This window comes from Salvelinus alpinus, chromosome 39 (assembly GCF_045679555.1).
Source record: "Salvelinus alpinus chromosome 39, SLU_Salpinus.1, whole genome shotgun sequence".
Classification (NCBI taxonomy): domain Eukaryota; kingdom Metazoa; phylum Chordata; class Actinopteri; order Salmoniformes; family Salmonidae; genus Salvelinus; species Salvelinus alpinus.
In genome coordinates, this window is record NC_092124.1 from 3,662,559 (window position 1) to 3,681,460 (window position 18,902).

Genomic DNA, 18,902 nt, shown 5'->3' on the forward strand with positions numbered 1-18,902 from the left:
ATGTGTGACTAGGTGCAAGGTCCATTGACATACATTTAACCCTAACCCTTCAAAGTGACCTGAAACATTATTGTGCACTCACAGTACTCTACAGAGTAGTTCTCTCGCAGAGTACGACCCTGCCTCACGCAGGAAGCGGCGCAGGTCCTAATCCAGGCACTTGTCATCTCCCGTCTGGATTACTGCAACTCGCTGTTGGCTGGGCTCCCTGCCTGTGCCATTAAACCCCTACAACTCATCCAGAACGCCGCAGCCCGTCTGGTGTTCAACTTTCCCAAGTTCTCTCACGTCACCCCGCTCCTCCGCTCTCTCCACTGGCTTCCAGTTGAAGCTCGCATCCGCTACAAGACCATGGTGCTTGCCTACGGAGCTGTGAGGGGAACGGCACCTCCGTACCTTCAGGCTCTGATCAGGCCCTACACCCAAACAAGGGCACTGCGTTCATCCACCTCTGGCCTGCTCGCCTCCCTACCTCTGAGGAAGTACAGTTCCCGCTCAGCCCAGTCAAAACTGTTCGCTGCTCTGGCACCCCAATGGTGGAACAAACTCCCTCACGACGCCAGGTCAGCGGAGTCAATCACCACCTTCCGGAGACACCTGAAACCCCACCTCTTTAAGGAATACCTAGGATAGGATAAAGTAATCCTTCTAACCCCCCCCCCCCCCTTAAAAGAGTTAGATGCACTATTGTAAAGTGGTTGTTCCACTGGATATCATAAGGTGAATGCACCAATTTGTAAGTCGCTCTGGATAAGAGCGTCTGCTAAATGACTTAAATGTAAATGTAAATGTACAGTAAAGCTAATGCAGACATGAAAACCCACATAGTCCTGAGCAGGGTTCTTATGACAATTTTCAGTGTGGTTTCCTCAGCCTGATGTACCCTTCCATGGTAGTCCCTCCCTCTCACCTCTTACCTAGGCAACAATCAGTCCATTGCATAAGTCTATGTGAATAATCAGTCTGTCACAGTTGCAGACTAGCCACCCCATCTTCAAAAAGTAGTGAAGAGGCAGGCTGTGTGTGTGTGTGTGTGTGTGTGTGTTTGTGTGTCTGTGTATGTCTATGCAGTGCGTGTGTGTGCGTAGGGTTTACCTATGCAACAGTGTGTTATGAACATGACTATATGCATGTAAATCTTGATGGAGCAGACAATTTTTTTTTTTTAGATGCATGCCTGCACAGCCAATACACAACGCTAAACAATACATTAATTGCACTATAACAGCGACAAGTGGTGCCCACAAACTGTTAGCGCCTACAGAAAGCTGTCCCGTCAGCTGAACTTTCCTTTCAGCACCACGGAGTGAATCCTTACCACCGTTACACCTGGGTATCAGAGGAGCCTTGTCTGGCAGCGAAACAGTTCATTCAGCCTCATTTACTGCCTTTTAAAAAACATAGCTGATATGGCTGACCATATCTCCCTGGCATAATACATCATTTTTGCAGCAGCAGCATATAAGACATTTTTGGACTCACCTTGTTGTGCGCAGCTGTCCTTCGTTGGCAAATTTTGTCATCAAAGAATAAGATTTACACTTCTGTGTTGGATGACATTTCAAAACATATTTTCCCAGTCTGACTTCTGGTTAGCCACTGTCACCGATTCCTTCCAAACAACTCATTGTTGAATTTGCAATTTCCAAATTGTTGTGTAATGTTTGTGTCCAATGGCCGATGAGCACCGATACGTTTTATCTATATTTTCTCTTCATATGACAAGGATTAAAAAGGACTTGCCAGTAGACTTGATTGATGAATCATGACGATGACTGCTAGCTAAGATTGTGAAAGTAAGATGTTGACATCATCAGTCCAATCAAAGCTACTGTACATATAACGTGATTTGATGTCATTTCTGTGGCCAATGACCTTGATCCTTCTTGGAAGGGCACTTCTAATCTAAGTATATGGCAGGACACCGGAGGGTTCACATTCCTAATGTCTCCCCTTACTAAAGGCGGGTAACGTAGTGTCCCATGAGTGACAAAACACTGAGCTAATCACAGTGCAATACCCCTATTTTCTGCTGGCCTGCCCCAACACCACAGATAGCACTGAGCTAGGCTGAAACCCCTGCATTTTGGAGCTGCCTGTTTGTATGTGGCTTTAATAACTCAATGATACATATATTCTTTTTTTTTTACATTGTTTGCAAACTGATATGTGACACGTATTAATACCAAAATAACATGCAAAACAGGCAAGCTGCCCCCCCCAAATAAATATATATATAAATACATTTAAATGTTTTTTTTTTTTTTTTTTTCAGAAAATGTGGGCCTCTGCCCCACCTGCCCTAAATGACGGGTCGCCACTGACTATATGGTGGTTGGTGTTATTAGCAACCTACTTGTTTGAAAAAGTAAAAATGTTTTTTGATATTGGTTTTATTACTCTACTTTGATGCCTGAATATCACTTCCCCATTCTCCCTGTATCTGTCTCTCTCTCTCTTTAGTCTTCTCTGTTTGACTCTTTCTTTCCAATCCCCCTTCTATCTCTATCCGTACAGTTCAAGATGGTGCGGTCTATCAGAGAAGAATGTAGTCAGCTAAGCACCATACAAGACCTTAAGGACACTGGCTTCGGCCATCCTCCCCCACGACATGGACTTAAGCTCCTCTTCTGGTTTGCCAATGACTGCGTGGAGTTCAATCAACACGGCAACATGCTGTTACAGTGCAATCCTGAGAGAGGGGACTTCGGCTTCCACTACTTTGGCAACTTTGAGAAGATTCTCCCGGTCCTATTGCGAGACTGCAAGGACCGCAGGGAAAGCTACTTCGAGGTGGGCAACCTGAACACAGAGACCTATCCCGAAGCCAAGGACCTACCGGACTACGTGAGACAGGACTATGGGCTTTCCCTGGACTACCGGAGCCAATGCAACAAGGACCGCATCATCATCAGGCTGATGCAGGGGGACGTGCAGGGGGACGTGATGGCCACCTATGTCACCGAGCACAAGGAGGGCGGCGGCCGGGGGGAGTTTGACGCCGAACGCACCCACCTTGTAAATCCCGATTTCATACAGATGATTCAGGATCCTGAGCTGGGGCTTGCGAAATTCCTGGACCAGACGGTGAGAGAGCGCCTCCTCAAAACTTTCACGGTCTTCATCTTGTTTGTGGTCTTCCTGGTGATCGCTTTTTATCATTTTGAGCATATTAGGGAAGTTGTAGAGAGAGGAGTCCGATGTTAGCCATTGTGCGTTTATAGGTTAAGTCCAGGGGAGCAACTTTCACTGGGCACATCTGAGCGTCGGGTAGAGTGTTTATCCAACTGGATAAAAAATATATATAATTATGTCCCCCTCACTTCTAAAACCAAAGTTGCGGGACTGGTTAAGTCCATAGGTAATTTGCCATAGTGTTTTGGTTGCTTAGGTCATATAGCCTAGTAAATAAAATAGTTGTATTATTTTATAAATAGTAAAATAGTTATGTTACAAATAGTATGTTATTAGGCCTATTTGTAATAGATTATATATTATCTGTTTAAAAACATGAATTTCCATGAATGTCACCTTTCTTTCTGTGATTATATTGAGTACAAATGAAAGAAGAAAGGAAGACGAAAGAGCCAACATATCTTGTCGTTCTTTCAGGTAGCCTAGTGGTAGCCTAGTGGTTAGAGCATTGGGCCAGTAATGGAAAGGTTGCTGGATCGAATCCCTGACCTGAGAAGGTGTCAGCTGTTCCCTGGATGCCATGGATGTTGATTATGGCATCCCCCCCACACCTCTCTGATTCAGAGGGGTTGGGTTAAATGTGGAAGACACATTTAAGTTGAATGCATTCAGATGTACAACTGACTAGGTATCCCCTTTTCCCTACATTATAGAAAAAAATTGTAATCTCTCTTGTTGTTTATTTATAGCAAAAATCGGATGTCATCTCGTGGGAGTTTGACTCCGAACCCTCAAAACGATCTCGTCCAGACCAGACAACTTGGGACAATTTGGTCCGCACCCCTTTGGATCCGGAGCAGGACGCGACCACGTCCCAGTCGGGACTATCGCTGAGAAAACGGTGTACCAGATCCTGCAAAGTCTTTAGCGTCATCCTAGTGGTTTCCCTGGTCATCACTTTGACCGTTTTGGCCATTTTAGGGAAGTTGTAGAGATAGTAGTCATTGTAGGCCTTATGCTGCTGTTTGTTCATCAGGGTTGGGGCCAGGAAGTAAACTGAAATTCAAATGGACATTTTTCTTAGCGGAAAAGCTTTGAGAAATTACTAAATTGAAATGGACCCCAACCCTGAGGTCCATAGATCATTTCTCAGGGGTAAATGAAATAGTTGTATTTATTTTTTGTCGGCTAAATGACTAAAATGTGAAATGTACTGTTAAGTTTTTAAATATTTTTTTTAATCAATAAGATATTATCAGATTTTTTATGTGACGATTTAGAATCATATACAAAGAAGACAAGTTTAATAATTTGTCCTTACTTAAACTCTGTGATACATTTCTGTTCTTAATACCATAGGGAACAGAAACCTCTCTAACACGCACACACACACACACTGTCACGCCCTGACCTTAGAGAACCTTTTATTTCTCTATTTTGGTTAGGTCCGGGTGTGACTAGGGTGGGTAGTCTAGTTTTTCCTTTTCTATGTTGGCCTGGTATGGTTCCCAATCAGAGGCAGCTGTCTATCGTTGTCTCTGATTGGGGATTATATTTAGGCAGCCTTTTCCCACCTGTTGTTTGTGGGATCTTGTTTTTGTATTGTAGCCTTTAGCCCTACAAAGCTGTATGTTCGTTTTGTTACTGGTTCACATTAATAAAAGATGATGAACCCAAACCACGCTGCGCCTTGGTCCAATCCTTCCAACGAACGTTACACACACATACAGTACATAAACACCTGACCTTTGTCACCTCATTGCCATTTGGACTGAAGTCAGAGCATCACAGACAGACAGCATACAAAGAAAGAGACAGACAATACACACAGTACCCGTTATTATCATTATTGACATATGGAGATAGAAGAGGACAACAATGCCAATGTAGAGGAGGTCTGTATGAAAGGCTGTGATGATCTGGCTGTAGGTTATGAGACTACACCAGAGTCTAGAGGCTGGAACAAGTAGGCGTGATTTACGGATTCTTACTGAGAGTTTTCATGACTTGAGTGACACACACACAGTCTCTCTCACACACACACACACGTAAATATCGTTGATCGTAAATAAGAATCTGTAAACCAGAACTACAGTAATAGGAGCGACTCTAAAGAGCCCAAAGACATGGCAGATTCCGTAGGGTGCTAGGTATGAAGTTGGCAGATTAGGAACCTGACTGGCCAAGTGAAAACCAACTCCATAAAATTGCTAGGTGGCTAGTAGTATTACAGAGAAACAACAACAAAAAAGTAAAAATTTTAACTATATATACAGTACCAGTCAAAAGTTTGGACACACCTACACATTCAAGGGTTTTTCTTTACTTTTACTATTTTCTACACGGTAGAAAAATAGTGAAGACATCAAATCTATGAAATAGCACATATAGAATCATGTAGTAACCAAAAAAGTTACCAAATCAAAATATATTTCCTATTTTAGATTCTTCAAAGTAGCCACCCTTTGCCTTGATGACAGCTTTGCACGCTCTTGGCATTCTCTCAACCAGCTTCATGAGGAATGCTTTTCCAACAGTCTTGAAGGAGTTCTCACATATGCTGAGCACTTGTTGGCTGCTTTTCCTTCACTCTGCAGTCCAATTCATCCCAAACCATCTCAATTGGGTTGAGGTCGGGTGACTGTGGAGGCAGCAGTCTCCACACAGTCTTCTCTGAACAGTTGATGTTGAGATGTGTCTGTTACTTGAACTCTGTGAAGCATTTATTTGGGCCGCAATCTGAGGTGCAGTTCACTCTAATGAACTTATCCTCTGCAGCAGAGGTAACTCTGGGTCTTCCTTTCCTGTGGCGGTCCTCATGAGAGCCAGTTTCATCATAGCACTTCATGGGTTTTGCGACTACACTTTTCCGTATTGACTGACCTTCATGTCTTAAAGTAATGATGGACTGTCATTTCTCTTTGCTTATTTGAGCTGTTCTTGCCATAATATGGACTTGGTATTTTACCAAATAGGGCTATCTTCTGTATACCAACCCTACCTTGTCACAACACAACTGATTTGCTCAAAAGCATTAAGAAGGAAAGAAATTCCACAAATTAACTTTTAACGAGGCACACCTGTTAATTGAAATGCTTTCCAGGTGACTACCTCATGAAGCTGGTTGAGAGAATGCCAAGATTGTGCAAAGCTGTCATCAAGACAAAGGGTGGATATTTTGAAGAATCTAAAATCTAAAATATATTCTGATATGTTTAACACTTTTTTCATAGCACTTTTTTCATAGCACTGTATATATATATATATATCTTTAGCCTTGGTTTGTGTGGTAGAATATTATAGATAGGAGGAGGTCAGGTGTATGTAACCACTTATTGTTCTACACCTGCAGGATTGACGCATGGGAATCAGAATTTTCAGCCTTACAAGCTGGCTACAGTTTCTCTGGGACTGCTGATTGCTCTCCTACTAACCACAGTCTGTCACGCCCTAACCATAGAGAGCTCTCTGGGTTCTCTATGGTGTATAGGTCAGAGAGGGATTAGGGGGGTTTCTAGCGTTTGTATTTCTATGTTGGTGGTTTGTATGGTTCCCAATTAGAGGCAGCTGGTAATCGTTACCTCTAATTGGGGATCATATTTAGGTAGCCCTTTTTCCCCACCTGCGTTTGTGGGATATTGTTTGTGTTACTGTTTTGTTGCACTACGGCTTTCACGGTCGGGTTATGGTTATTGTTTTTTTGTAGTTTCACTGTGAGCCATTTATAGCAGCTTGACTAAAGAAAGAGACCAGTCACAAACCCACTATATTACCATAACTAGAGAGAGAGAGACCAATTACAAATCCGTTACAACACCATGATTAGAGAGATAAACCTGTTAAAGACCAGCTACAGCATTGAGAAACATCACTTACAAAGGACAATTTCAGAGCAGGAGAAAAAATATATCAGAAGAACTAGGTGAGTATCAATTCCATGATAATAACTGTGAATTTGAGTTGATTATGACCTGTTGAATAATTATTTTCTGTATGTATGACTATATTCATCACTGTATTTTCTTTCTGCTAGATGCTGTCCTGACGGTTGGAGGAGATTCGGATGTAGCTGTTATTACCTTTCAACTGAGAGTAAAACTTGGAGTGAGAGCAGAGCCGACTGTATAAGGGGAGGAGCAAACCTGGTGATCTTAAACAGCGGAGAGGAACAGGTGAGAGAGCGGAGGAGCAGAAACAAAGCGGGAAATGACTAATGAGGGAGAAACAGAGAGAAACAGACAGACTAAACGTACCAACTACAGTTGAAGTCAGAAGTTTACATACACTTAGGTTGGAGTCATTAAAATGCGTTTTTCAACCACTCCACAAATTTCTTGTTAACAAACTATAGTTTTGGCAATCTACTTTGTGCATGACACAAGTCATTTTTCCAACAATTGTTTACAGACAGATTATTTCCAAACGCCTGAAGGTACCACGTTCATCTGTAGAAACAATAGTACGCAAGTATAAACACTATGGGACCACGCAGCTGTCATACCGCTCAGGAAGGAGACGCGTTCTGTCTCCTAGAGATGAATGTACTTTGGTGCGAAAAGTGCAAATCAATCCCAGATCAACAGCAAAGGACCTTGTGAAGATGCTGGAGGAAACATGTACAAAAGTATCTATATCCACAGTAAAACGAGTCCTATATCGACATAACCTGAAAGGCCGCTCAGAAAGGAAGAAGCCACACCTCCAAAACCGCAATAAAAAAGCCAGACTACGTTTGCAACTGCACATGGGGACAAAGATAATACTTTTGAGAAATCTCCTCTAGTCTGATAAAACAAAAAATAGGACTGTTTGGCCATAATGACCATCTTTATGTTTGGAGGAAAAAGGGGGATGCTCGCAAGCTGAAGAACACCATCCCAACCGTGAAGCATGGGGTTGGCAACATCATGTTGTGGGGGTGATTTGCTGCAGGAGGGACTGGAGCACTTCACAAAATAGATGGCATCATCAGGCAGGAAAATTATGTGGATATATTGAAGCAACATCTCAAGACATCAGTCAGGAAGTTAAAGCTTGGTCGCAAATGGGTCTTCCAAAGGACAATAACCCCAAGCATACTTCCAAAGTTGTAGCAAAATGGCTTATGGTATTGGAGTGGCCATCACAAAGCCCTGACCTCAATCCTATAGAAAATTTGTGGGCAGAACTGAAAAAACGTGTGCGAGCAAGGAGGCCTACAAACCTGACTCAGTTACACCAGCTCTGCCAGGAGGAATGGGCCAAAATTCACCCAACCTGTTGTGGGAAGCTTGTGGAAGGCTACCCAAAACGTTTGACCCAGGTTAATGAATTTAAAGGCAATGCTACCAAATACTAATTGAATGTATGTGTAACGCTCGTCGTAGTGATGAGAAGAGGAGGACCAATGCACAGCGTGGTAAGTGTCCATATTCAATTTATTAACTGAACACTAAGAAACAAAATAACAACGTGAAATACAAAACGAAAACGAAACAGTCCCGTATGGATAACACAGACACAGGAAACAACCACCCACAAAACACAAAGGCTACCTAAATATGGCTCCCAATCAGAGACGACGACTGACACCTGCCTCTGATTGGGAACCATATTAGGCCAAACACAGAAATAGACAACCTAGACATACAACATAGAATGCCCACCCACATCACACCCTGATCAAACAAAACATAGAAATATACAAAGCAATCTACGGTCAGGGCGTGACAGTACCCCCCCCCCCCCAAAGGTGCGGACTCCGGCCGCAAAACCTGAACCTATAGGGGAGGGTCTGGGTGGGCATCTGTCCGCGGTGTCCTCTGGCGCGGGACGTGGACCCCACTCCACCATAGTCTTAGCCCGCTTAAGTGGCGTCTTTGGCGCGGCGACCCTCGCCGTCGACCTAGGACTGGGGACCCTGATAAAGGGCACCACTGGACTGAGGGGCAGCTCCGGACTGGAGGGAGACTCGGGCGGATCCGGACTGGAGGGAGGCTCTGGCGGATCCGGACTGGAGGGAGGCTCTGGCGGATCCGGACTGGAGGGAGGCTCTGGCATATCCGGACTGGAGGGAGGCTCTGGCATATCCGGACTGGAGGGAGGCTCAGGCGGCTCCTGACTGACGGGAGGCTCAGGCGGCTCCTGACTGACGGGCGGCTCAGGCGGCTCCTGACTGACGGGCGGCCCAGGCGGCTCCTGACTGACGGACGGCTCAGGCGGCTCCTGACTGACGGGCGGCTCAGGCGGCTCCTGACTGACGGGCGGCTCAGGCGGTTCCGGACAGGAGGGTGGCTCAGGCGGCTCCGGACAGGAGGGCGGCTCAGGCGGCGCCGGACAGGAAGGCGGCTCAGGCGGCGCCGGACAGGAGGGCGGCTCAGGACAGACGGACAGGAGGGCGGCTCAGGACAGACGGGCGGCTCTGGAGGATCCGGACTGGAGGGAGGCTCTGGAGCTTCCGGACTGGAGGGACACACAGGAGACTTTGTTCTTAGAAAAGGCACAGTACTCACCAGGCTGGAGAGATCTACTGGAGGCCTGGTCCTTGGAGGAGGCACAGGATAGACCGGTCCGTGGAGGCACACTGGAGGTCTCGAACTAAGGACCTACACAACCTGTCCTGGCTGGATGTTGATTTTAGCCCGACACTTGCGGGGCGCAGGCACAGGACGCACTGGGCTGTGCAGACCCACGGGAGACACAGTGCGTAGGGATGGTGCCATATAACACGGACCGAGGAGACGCACTGGAGAACAGATGCGCTGAGCAGGCTTCATCGCACCTGGCTCGATGCCCACTCTAGCCCGGCCGATACGAGGAGCGGCAATGTAGCGCACCGGGCTATGCGTGCGCACTGGGGACATCGTGCGCTTCTCCGCATAACACGGTGCCTGCCCGGACCACCTCTCTCCACGGTAAGCACGGGGAGTTGGCTCATCTCTCCTACCTGACTTAGCCACACTCCCCGCGTTCCCCCCCCCCCAATACATTTTTGGGGCTGCCTCTCGGGCTTCCTTGCCAGCCATGTTCCCTCGTAACGCCGGTTCCCTTTTCCTGCTGCCTCCGCTCTCCTGGCTGCCTGCACCTGTTCCCATGGGAGGTGATCCCTACCAGCCAGGATCTCCTCCCATGTGTAGGATCCCTTGCCGTCTAGAATGTCCTCCCATGTCCATGAGTCCGGAGATCGCTGCTGCCCGATACCACGCTGCTTGGTCCTTGGTTGGTGGGTGGTTCTGTAACGCTCGTCGTAGTGATGAGAAGAGGAGGACCAATGCACAGCGTGGTAAGTGTCCATATTCAATTTATTAACTGAACACTAAGAAACAAAATAACAACGTGAAATACAAAACGAAAACGAAACAGTCCCATATGGATAACACAGACACAGGAAACAATCACCCACAAAACACAAAGGAAAACAGGCTACCTAAATATGGCTCCCAATTAGAGACAACGACTGACACCTGCCTCTGATTGGGAACCATATTAGGCCAAACACAGAAATAGACAACCTAGACATACAACATAGAATGCCCACCCACATCACACCCTGACCAGACAAAACATAGAAACATACAAAGCAATCTATGGTATACTTTCACGTGTGCTCCCTCTCCGGCCTCTAGGTCACCAGGCTGCTCGTTATGGCGCACACCTGTCACCATCGTTACGCGCACCTGCAAGTCGTCAGACTCACCTGGACTCCATCACTTCCCTGATTACCTTCCCTATATATGTCACTCCCTTTGGTTCCTTCCCCAGGTGTCATTGTTTCTGTTTAATGTCTGTGCATTGTTTGTGTTTCTTGTTTTGTTTTACGGTTCGTTTGTTGACTAAATCACTCACTCCCTGAACTTGCTTCCTGACTCCCAGTGCACTTCGTTACATATACTTGTTTCTTTTTTGAAGCATATTGATTCTTGTACAAATATCACGTTGAAATAATTTTCTGCTGAACTGGTTCTTAGGTTCTGGAGAGGAGGAGAACCTAATAATGCCGGCGGAGATGAGGATTCTGTGGTCTTCAACAGGTTCATTGATCTCTGTGACCTGGGCAACTATTCAGTTAGGGAGTGACCAGCCTTGCTCAGGGATTACCCAATGGGTATGTGAGAGCACACCTAAAGTGTCATAACATAATGAATTACGTCCGCAATGGGAGAAAAATATTATTATTATTATATAAATTCCCTTTTGAGTTAGCAATTGTATTATTCACTAATTATTGTTGTAGTGTAATTTAAATATATTACAGTATAACATTAGTTCTCAATAGTAATGATTGTAGTCATAATTTGTAATGATTGAGTTTCTTATAAAGAACCATAGTATTATGAAAGTGCAACTCTGATCTGAAAGCTAATGTAGTGAAGTGACATGCAGGATCTAATCTAATTATCTAGCAGTAAATTGTGAACAAGGCAAGTGCCATGCTTCAATTTGGGTTTGTTTCTCTGTCAGATGGGATGATAATTATAGGCTACTTAGTAATTCATTTTGGCTCTGTCGTGGAAACTCTAACCAAAAAGGAAGCGATTGCAGATTCTTCAAAGCAACTTATTTTATTGTAAGATTTGTAAATCTGGAGCGGTTAACAATCACTCAAAAGGTGCAGAGTTAAAAGCCCAAAGAAATTGAGTTGGGTCTCAGCTTTTTTAGAAAGTACAACTCCCTTTTAGGTGGTGTGACAACCAGAGAGCACAATAGCCGTGGGGAAGCATTGGTTGGTGACCCAAATGTACAGCCAAAGGACTATGGAACTGAGAGGCTGCGATTGGCCTGTGGCGAGGTCTTGCTGAGCAATGTCACGCTATTTCCCAGTGCTCATTGTTGCAACACTGTTTCTCAAAGGAATCTAAACCATTTGTCCTGCTCGTCTCTCACAGATTAGTTCAGTCTACTGCTAAATAACAGGATATTGAGTCAGTAACTTAGACAAAGGGGAAGTGTTCTAGCAGAGGGAGCAAGTCTCATTATTACATTATTACATTATCTGACTTTAGTTAATAAATCTTCTTAGAGCTAGGCCCCTTTTTTTTCTCTCTCAATTTCTCAAAAACAAATTCCTTTTAAATTGGAACCAAATTATTTCATGGAAATGGTAGTCGAGAAGGACAGAGTTACTGTCTGTGTGGGGTTGAAGACCACAGCATTAGTTCCTCTTGGTATCAGAACAGCATTGGTTTATGAGAGAAACTGGTCCGCTGGAAAGACTAAGATACATACAGTAGTACCAAGTCAGGTGTATGTTACATTTGTTTTTCTACACCTGCAGGACTGAAACTTGTGAATCAGAACTGTCTGGCCTCAGTGTCTCTGGGACTGCTGTGTGTCCTCTTGCTGACCGCAGTCATAAGTCTCTCTGTAGACTGTTGAATACTCAATCACAGGTGGTAGTGTGTGTGTGTAAAGAAACATAAAATTACACATTTGTTCTCTGTTCCATCACAGATGACAATGACTACAACCAACTGTCCAGAACTCTTTCTCTTCTAACGGCCAACCATACTTCAGAGAAAGAATAACTTCAGACTAGTTACGAAACCCTGACATAGGGAGAGAGACCAGCTGGAGACTTCTTTCAATGCCTTGAATATTGACAGAGACCAGTTACAGACCCGTTTTAACACCTTGGCTAAAGAGAAATACCTGTTACGAAGGAAAATGTCAGAGCTGGAAAGAACGATTTCAGAAGAACTGGGTGAGTATGCATGTTGTGCTAATAACTGTGAATTTGAGTTGACGTGAAAAAGGTATTACGATATATTGAAGTTATATGACTGTATTGACTGACATGCTCTCCCTCTGCGGGATGCTGTCCTGCCGGTTGGAGGAGATTCAAGTCTAGCTGTTATTACCACTTTTGAGGAGAGAACTTGGAGTCAGAGCATAGCAGAATGAATAGAGAGAGGAGCGGACCATGTGATCATAAACAGTAGAGACAAACAAGTGAACGAGAGACGGATACAGACGGGCAGAGATAAACATACCAACTATGTTTTCCCCAGGTGTTTCTGAATAAATTGGGTGACATTCTGGATTGGTCTGACTGAGTCGGTGAAGGAAGGGACCTGGAAATGTGTGGCTGGAACAACTCCCACTACAATACAGTGAGTAAAATACAGATGCATTTTGTAGATATTTGGTTCTTGTACTAAATGCTGAAGACTTAATATAATCTCTTAACATATTCGTTCTTATTTTCTGGAGACAGACAAATTATCATCTGGGTAGTGAGGATTGTGTGACTTAAGTTTCAATAATTCACCCTACTTGGGATCTATTCAGTCATGGAGTGACAAGCCTAGCAGTCATGGAGTGACAAGCCTATGCAAGAGCACAGTGAAAGTTTCATAATGTAAGATAACATCTTTTCGAGTTGGCAATCGCTTTAGCCTAGATTGACTGATCTAATTTGAATAATATAACAATCATCAGTACTTTTGGTTTTATTGATTTAAAAGAAAGGCAATTAGTACTGCAATTTTAATATTATAGCTAATGTAGTATGTGCATTAAACTTGTACAATCGTCAAACTATAATTGAGTTAATGTCATGTGATAATATTATACAAAAAACTGTGTACAAAACATTTGTTAGGCAGGGCAGAGCAGGTGAACCCAAGTGCAGATTCAGATGAGGAGACGGGGATATTTATTGAAAACCAGGGGGTGCAGGCCAGGGGAAAGCCTCGGCGGGTAGCAGGGAACCAGGAACAGAGGCTGAGACAGAGGCACGGGGAGTAGGGGCAGGGTAAGCAGGTCCGACGCAGTAGAGCGCCGGTCCAGTGCAGGGAAGGACTGATGAGATGAGGGACTAAAGTCAGAGCAGCCGGGAACTGTAGTGGAGGGAAAAGCAGCATCAGTCTAAGGGAAAAACTGGCACAACAGGATAACAAGCTCTAAGCAGGAACAAACAGCTTGAAATGCAGACTGACTGAGCCGATGCTACGATCTAGCAGTGTGGAAGTGGCAGGGTTGAGTATTTGTAGAGGTCTTGATTATGGTGCAGCTGGTGGGGTTCCGCTGCCTCCAGCACACCTGTCTCCACTCACACAATAACATACACCCACACAAAAAGAGAGGGCGAGAGCACTGGGGGAGTGACGGCAGGTTAGGGAGACACAGAATGAGAAGTAGAGGGTGTGGCAGGAGCAGATGTAACAACATTATGAACATTTGCTCTTTCCATGACATAGAAAGACTGACCAGGTGAATCCAGGTGAAAGCTATGATCCCTTATTGATGTCAGCTGTTAAATCCACTGCAATCAGTGTAGATGAAGGGGAGGAGACGGGTTAAAGAATAATTTTTAAGCCTTAAGACATTGATTGTGTATGTGTGCAACGCTGCTGGGTTTTTCACTCTTAACAGTTTCCTGTGTATCAAGAATGTTCCACCACCCAAAGGACATCCAGCCAACTTGACACAACTATGGGAAGCATTAGAGTCAACATGGGCCAGCATCCCTGGGGAACGCTTTTGACACCTTGAAGAGTCCATGCCCCGATTGTTTAATTTATTTAACCAGGTAGGCTAGTTGAGAACAAGTTCTCATTTACAATTGCGACCTGGCCAAGATAAAGCAAAGCAGTTCGACACATACAACAACACAGAGTTGCACATGGAGTAAAACAAACATACAGTCAATAATACAGTAGAAAAATAAGTCTATATACAATGTGAGCAAATGAGGTGAGATAAGGGAGGTCAAGGCAAAAAAAGACCATGGTGGCGAAGTAAATACAATCTAGCAAGTAAAACACTGGAATGGTAGATTTGCAGTGGAAGAATGTGCAAAGTAGAAATAATGGGGTGCAAAGGAGCAAAATAAATACAGTAGGGGAAGAGGTAGTTGTTTGGGCTAAATTATAGATGGGCTATGTGCAGTAATCTGTGAGCTGTTTTGACAGCTGGTGCTTAAAGCTAGTGAGGGAGAAGTGTTTCCAGTTTCAGAGATTTTTGTAGTTCGTTCCAGTCATTGGCAGCAGAGAACTGGAAGGAGAGGTGGCCAAAGGAGGAATTGGCTTTGGGGGTGAGGCTGTTCTTAGGGCATAAGGGGGTGCAATTCAATATTAGGAAGGTGTTCTTAATGTTTTGTCCATTTCGTAAGCTAAGAAAACAGCAGTGACTATATAAATTGTGTCCTACATTCGTGCATTAATGTATCCAGCATTCTTTGCTGGATAGCATTGATTGCTAATTTGCTCATGTGATTAAAAAAAAAATTGGGGGGGTTGCACATACATATTTTTAAGTCTGTCACCATATAAAATACACCCACGGTTTTAAAAGTTATATTAAGTTATGGCATGCACAGCATATTTTATTTTCTGGCCTTTGGGATCCAACTCACAAGGATTGGGTGAGTGTAGGTGATGTTGGCCAATTCATGTGTGGGCGTTGAGGGTCAGTGCATGCTGGGTCAAACAGTAGTTGAATCTGTCTCCTTCATCTGAATTCTTGTGGGTAAAAAAACAGAACTGCTGAAAGCAAATGCATCCACAATATTACTTTCACCTGTTTCAGATCAGTGTATTTGAAGCAGAGGAGAGGAGCCACTAACTACTGGGATAAACACAGTGAAGGGGGTTGGCTTCAAGAGTTTGTATCTGTGGGTAGTCTACACTAGTGTCCGACCCAGCACAAGCTCAGATCATTCATTTATTGTGAGGTGATTTCTGTGAAGCTGTTTGTCTCAGAGCCTGACTTAACAGGATAGACCTAAAGTGTCAGCTAAAACTATCTGGGACAGGGATTGGACAAAGAGAGGACAGAGATCCGGTAAGGAAACACAGTTGCTGGCACAGACACACACCACCCCAATGGATAATAATCAGAAAACACAACATTTGAAAGTCTATTGAATTATATACACATTAGTTTGTTTCAACTCCACATTAGGTGATCAACCACATGTTCTAGCAGTTATGACTGACTGACCAAGATTCATCAGTCATATTGGTTCATTGTAAAAATACCAGTATTAGGAAATGAGTGATTATTTTTCTACATTCTACATTCTATCAACAGGTTGTTTTGCTGTCAACCTGCACTATTATGAAATGCTTGACAGGAGTCATGTTGCTCTTGGCAACAATGCTCACTACAGTCAACAGTGCAGAGGTGGGTGACCCCAGTTGTACATATTTGAATATATTGGTGACAATTTACAGGAAGCCAGAGCTTTGTATTTATATATGTAGCTATATACAGTATATATACACTGCTCAAAAAAAATAAAGGGAACACTTAAACAACACAATGTAACTCCAAGTCAATCACACTTCTGTGAAATCAAACTGTCCACTTAGGAAGCAACACTGATTGACAATAAATGTCACATGCTGTTGTGCAAATGGAATAGACAAAAGGTGGAAATTATAGGCAATTAGCAAGACACCCCCAATAAAGGAGTGGTTCTGCAGGTGGTGACCACAGACCACTTCTCAGTTCCTATGCTTCCTGGCTGATGTTTTGGTCACTTTTGAATGCTGGCGGTGCTTTCACTCTAGTGGTAGCATGAGACGGAGTCTACAACCCACACAAGTGGCTCAGGTAGTGCAGCTCATCCAGGATGGCACATCAATGCGAGCTGTGGCAAGAAGGTTTGCTGTGTCTGTCAGCGTAGTGTCCAGAGCATGGAGGCGTTACCAGGAGACAGGCCAGTACATCAGGAGACGTGGAGGAGGCCGTAGGAGGGCAACAACCCAGCAGCAGGACCGCTACCTCCGCCTTTGTGCAAGGAGGAGCAGGGGGAGCACTGCCAGAGCCCTGCAAAATGACCTCCAGCAGGCCACAAATGTGCATGTGTCTGCTCAAACGGTCAGAAACAGACTCCATGAGGGTGGTATGAGGGCCCGACGTCCACAGGTGGGGGTTGTGCTTACAGCCCAACACCGTGCAGGACGTTTGGCATTTGCCAGAGAACACCAAGATTGGCAAATTCGCCACTGGCGCCCTGTGCTCTTCACAGATGAAAGCAGGTTCACACTGAGGACGTGACAGACGTGACAGAGTCTGGAGACGCCGTGGAGAACGTTCTGCTGCCTGCAACATCCTCCAGCATGACCGGTTTGGCGGTGGGTCAGTCATGGTGTGGGGTGGCATTTCTTTGGGGGGCCGCACAGCCCTCCATGTGCTCGCCAGAGGTAGCCTGACTGCCATTAGGTACCGAGATGAGATCCTCAGACCCCTTGTGAGACCATATGCTGGTGCGGTTGGCCCTGGGTTCCTCCTAATGCAAGACAATGCTAGACCTCATGTGGCTGGAGTGTGTCAGCAGTTCCTGCAAGAGGAAGGCATTGATGCTATGGACTGGCCCGCCCGTTCCCCAGACCTGAATCCAATTGAGCACATCTGGGACATCATGTCTCGCTCCATCCACCAACGCCACGTTGCACCACAGACTGTCCAGGAGTTGGCGGATGCTTTAGTCCAGGTCTGGGAGGAGATCCCTCAGGAGACCATCCGCCACCTCATCAGGAGCATGCCCAGGCGTTGTAGGGAGGTCATACAGGCACGTGGAGGCCACACCCACTACTGAGCCTCATTTTGACTTGTTTTAAGGACATTACATCAAAGTTGGATCAGCTTGTAGTGTGGTTTTCCACTTTAATTTTGAGTGTGACTCCAAATCCAGACCTCCATGGGTTGATAAATTTGATTTCCATTGATAATTTTTGTGTGATTTTGTTGTCAGCACATTCAACTATGTAAAGAAAAAAGTATTTAATAAGAATATTTCATTCATTCAGATCTAGGATGTGTTATTTTAGTGTTCCCTTAATTTTTTTGAGCAGTGTATGATAACACTGCATAGCTGTCAGAATGATTCTAACACTATATAGCTCTCCACGGCAGTGCCTGAATGATTGTAACATTTTATAGCTGTCATCTGCAGTGGCAGAAGTATTCTAACACTGTATAGCTGTCCTCTGCAGTGCCAGAATGATTCTAGTGCTGCATAGCTGTCCTCAGCAGTGCAATTGCCGGTGTGACGAGGAGCGGTTGAACACGGAACTGAGCTCGGTGGACGACCGCTACCCGACGTGTTGGGAGGAGAGGGGGAACATCGCCGCAGGCGACCTGCTGACCAGGGAACGCCAGGCCAGCCCCTTTCTCCACCGCCTGGTTGCAAGCGGAACACTGCAAGATGACCTTGGCGAACCTCACTGACCTCCATGTCACAGCGCTGACCCCCTACACAAACACATACAACCGCACCTTCCCTTTGATCTTCGACGTGGAAGCCAGATCTCTGGGCCCCGACGCCAATGTCTACCGTCGGTTCTTCCTGTTCAAGTCCCTCCACTTCCTGCTGACCGACGCCCTCCTGATAGGGCGGGAGGAGGCGTAGCAGGATGGGAAGGGCTGCCTGCTGCTGTATGCTAACAGCGGGCGCAGGGACAACTTGCGAGGGGAGGTGGGGGATCAGGTGCGCACCGGGCACTTCGTCCTGGAGTCCACGTGGCGGTACAGCTCCAGCTTTGACCTGACCATCCGGATATGTCACGGGCACCTGCTGCCCCGCTCGCACTCGCGCCACTGCCGCTCCTCTTCAGGCCTCAATGTCCTGGTGCCACCCTAAGAGCTGTTCAGGGTGGTGGCGGTAAAGAAGGTACCTCAAAAAATGGGAAGGTGGTCTGATGTGGCACCTCTACCTGGAGTCTATTGGCACCATGACCAACCTCAACTGCGCTATGACTTCTGCCATGTGAACGGCAAGTCAGTTTGTACAAACTCGAAGCAAATAAAGTTTGTTTGAAGAATCGATTAATTGAAATATA

At 45.3% G+C, this 18,902-nt stretch overlaps 1 protein-coding gene and 2 pseudogenes across 1 annotated transcript; all 3 read left to right on the forward strand.

Annotated features, from left to right (window-relative positions):
• Positions 1-2,467: 2,467 nt before the first annotated feature.
• LOC139566641 (uncharacterized) lies at positions 2,468-4,813 on the forward strand. Its single transcript, XM_071387887.1, has 2 exons — positions 2,468-3,087; positions 3,885-4,813. Exons 1-2 carry the CDS (start codon positions 2,524-2,526, stop codon positions 4,125-4,127), a joined length of 807 nt encoding a protein of 268 aa, XP_071243988.1. The 5' UTR covers positions 2,468-2,523; the 3' UTR covers positions 4,128-4,813.
• A 6,401-nt stretch (positions 4,814-11,214) lies between these two features.
• On the forward strand, positions 11,215-13,860 carry LOC139566665 (asialoglycoprotein receptor 2-like; annotated as a pseudogene).
• Positions 13,861-16,173: 2,313 nt separating this feature from the next.
• LOC139566908 (GPI-linked NAD(P)(+)--arginine ADP-ribosyltransferase 1-like) lies at positions 16,174-18,884 on the forward strand (annotated as a pseudogene).
• Positions 18,885-18,902: the final 18 nt, after the last annotated feature.

Bases quoted from the DNA above. Each gene is read 5' to 3' on its own strand.
- LOC139566641 (XM_071387887.1), top strand. From the start codon at position 2,524: ATGGTGCGGTCTATCAGAGAAGAATGTAGTCAGCTAAGCACCATACAA. The intron at 3,088-3,884 runs GTGAGAGAGCGC...GTTTATTTATAG, and splicing joins CGAAATTCCTGGACCAGACG to CAAAAATCGGATGTCATCTC.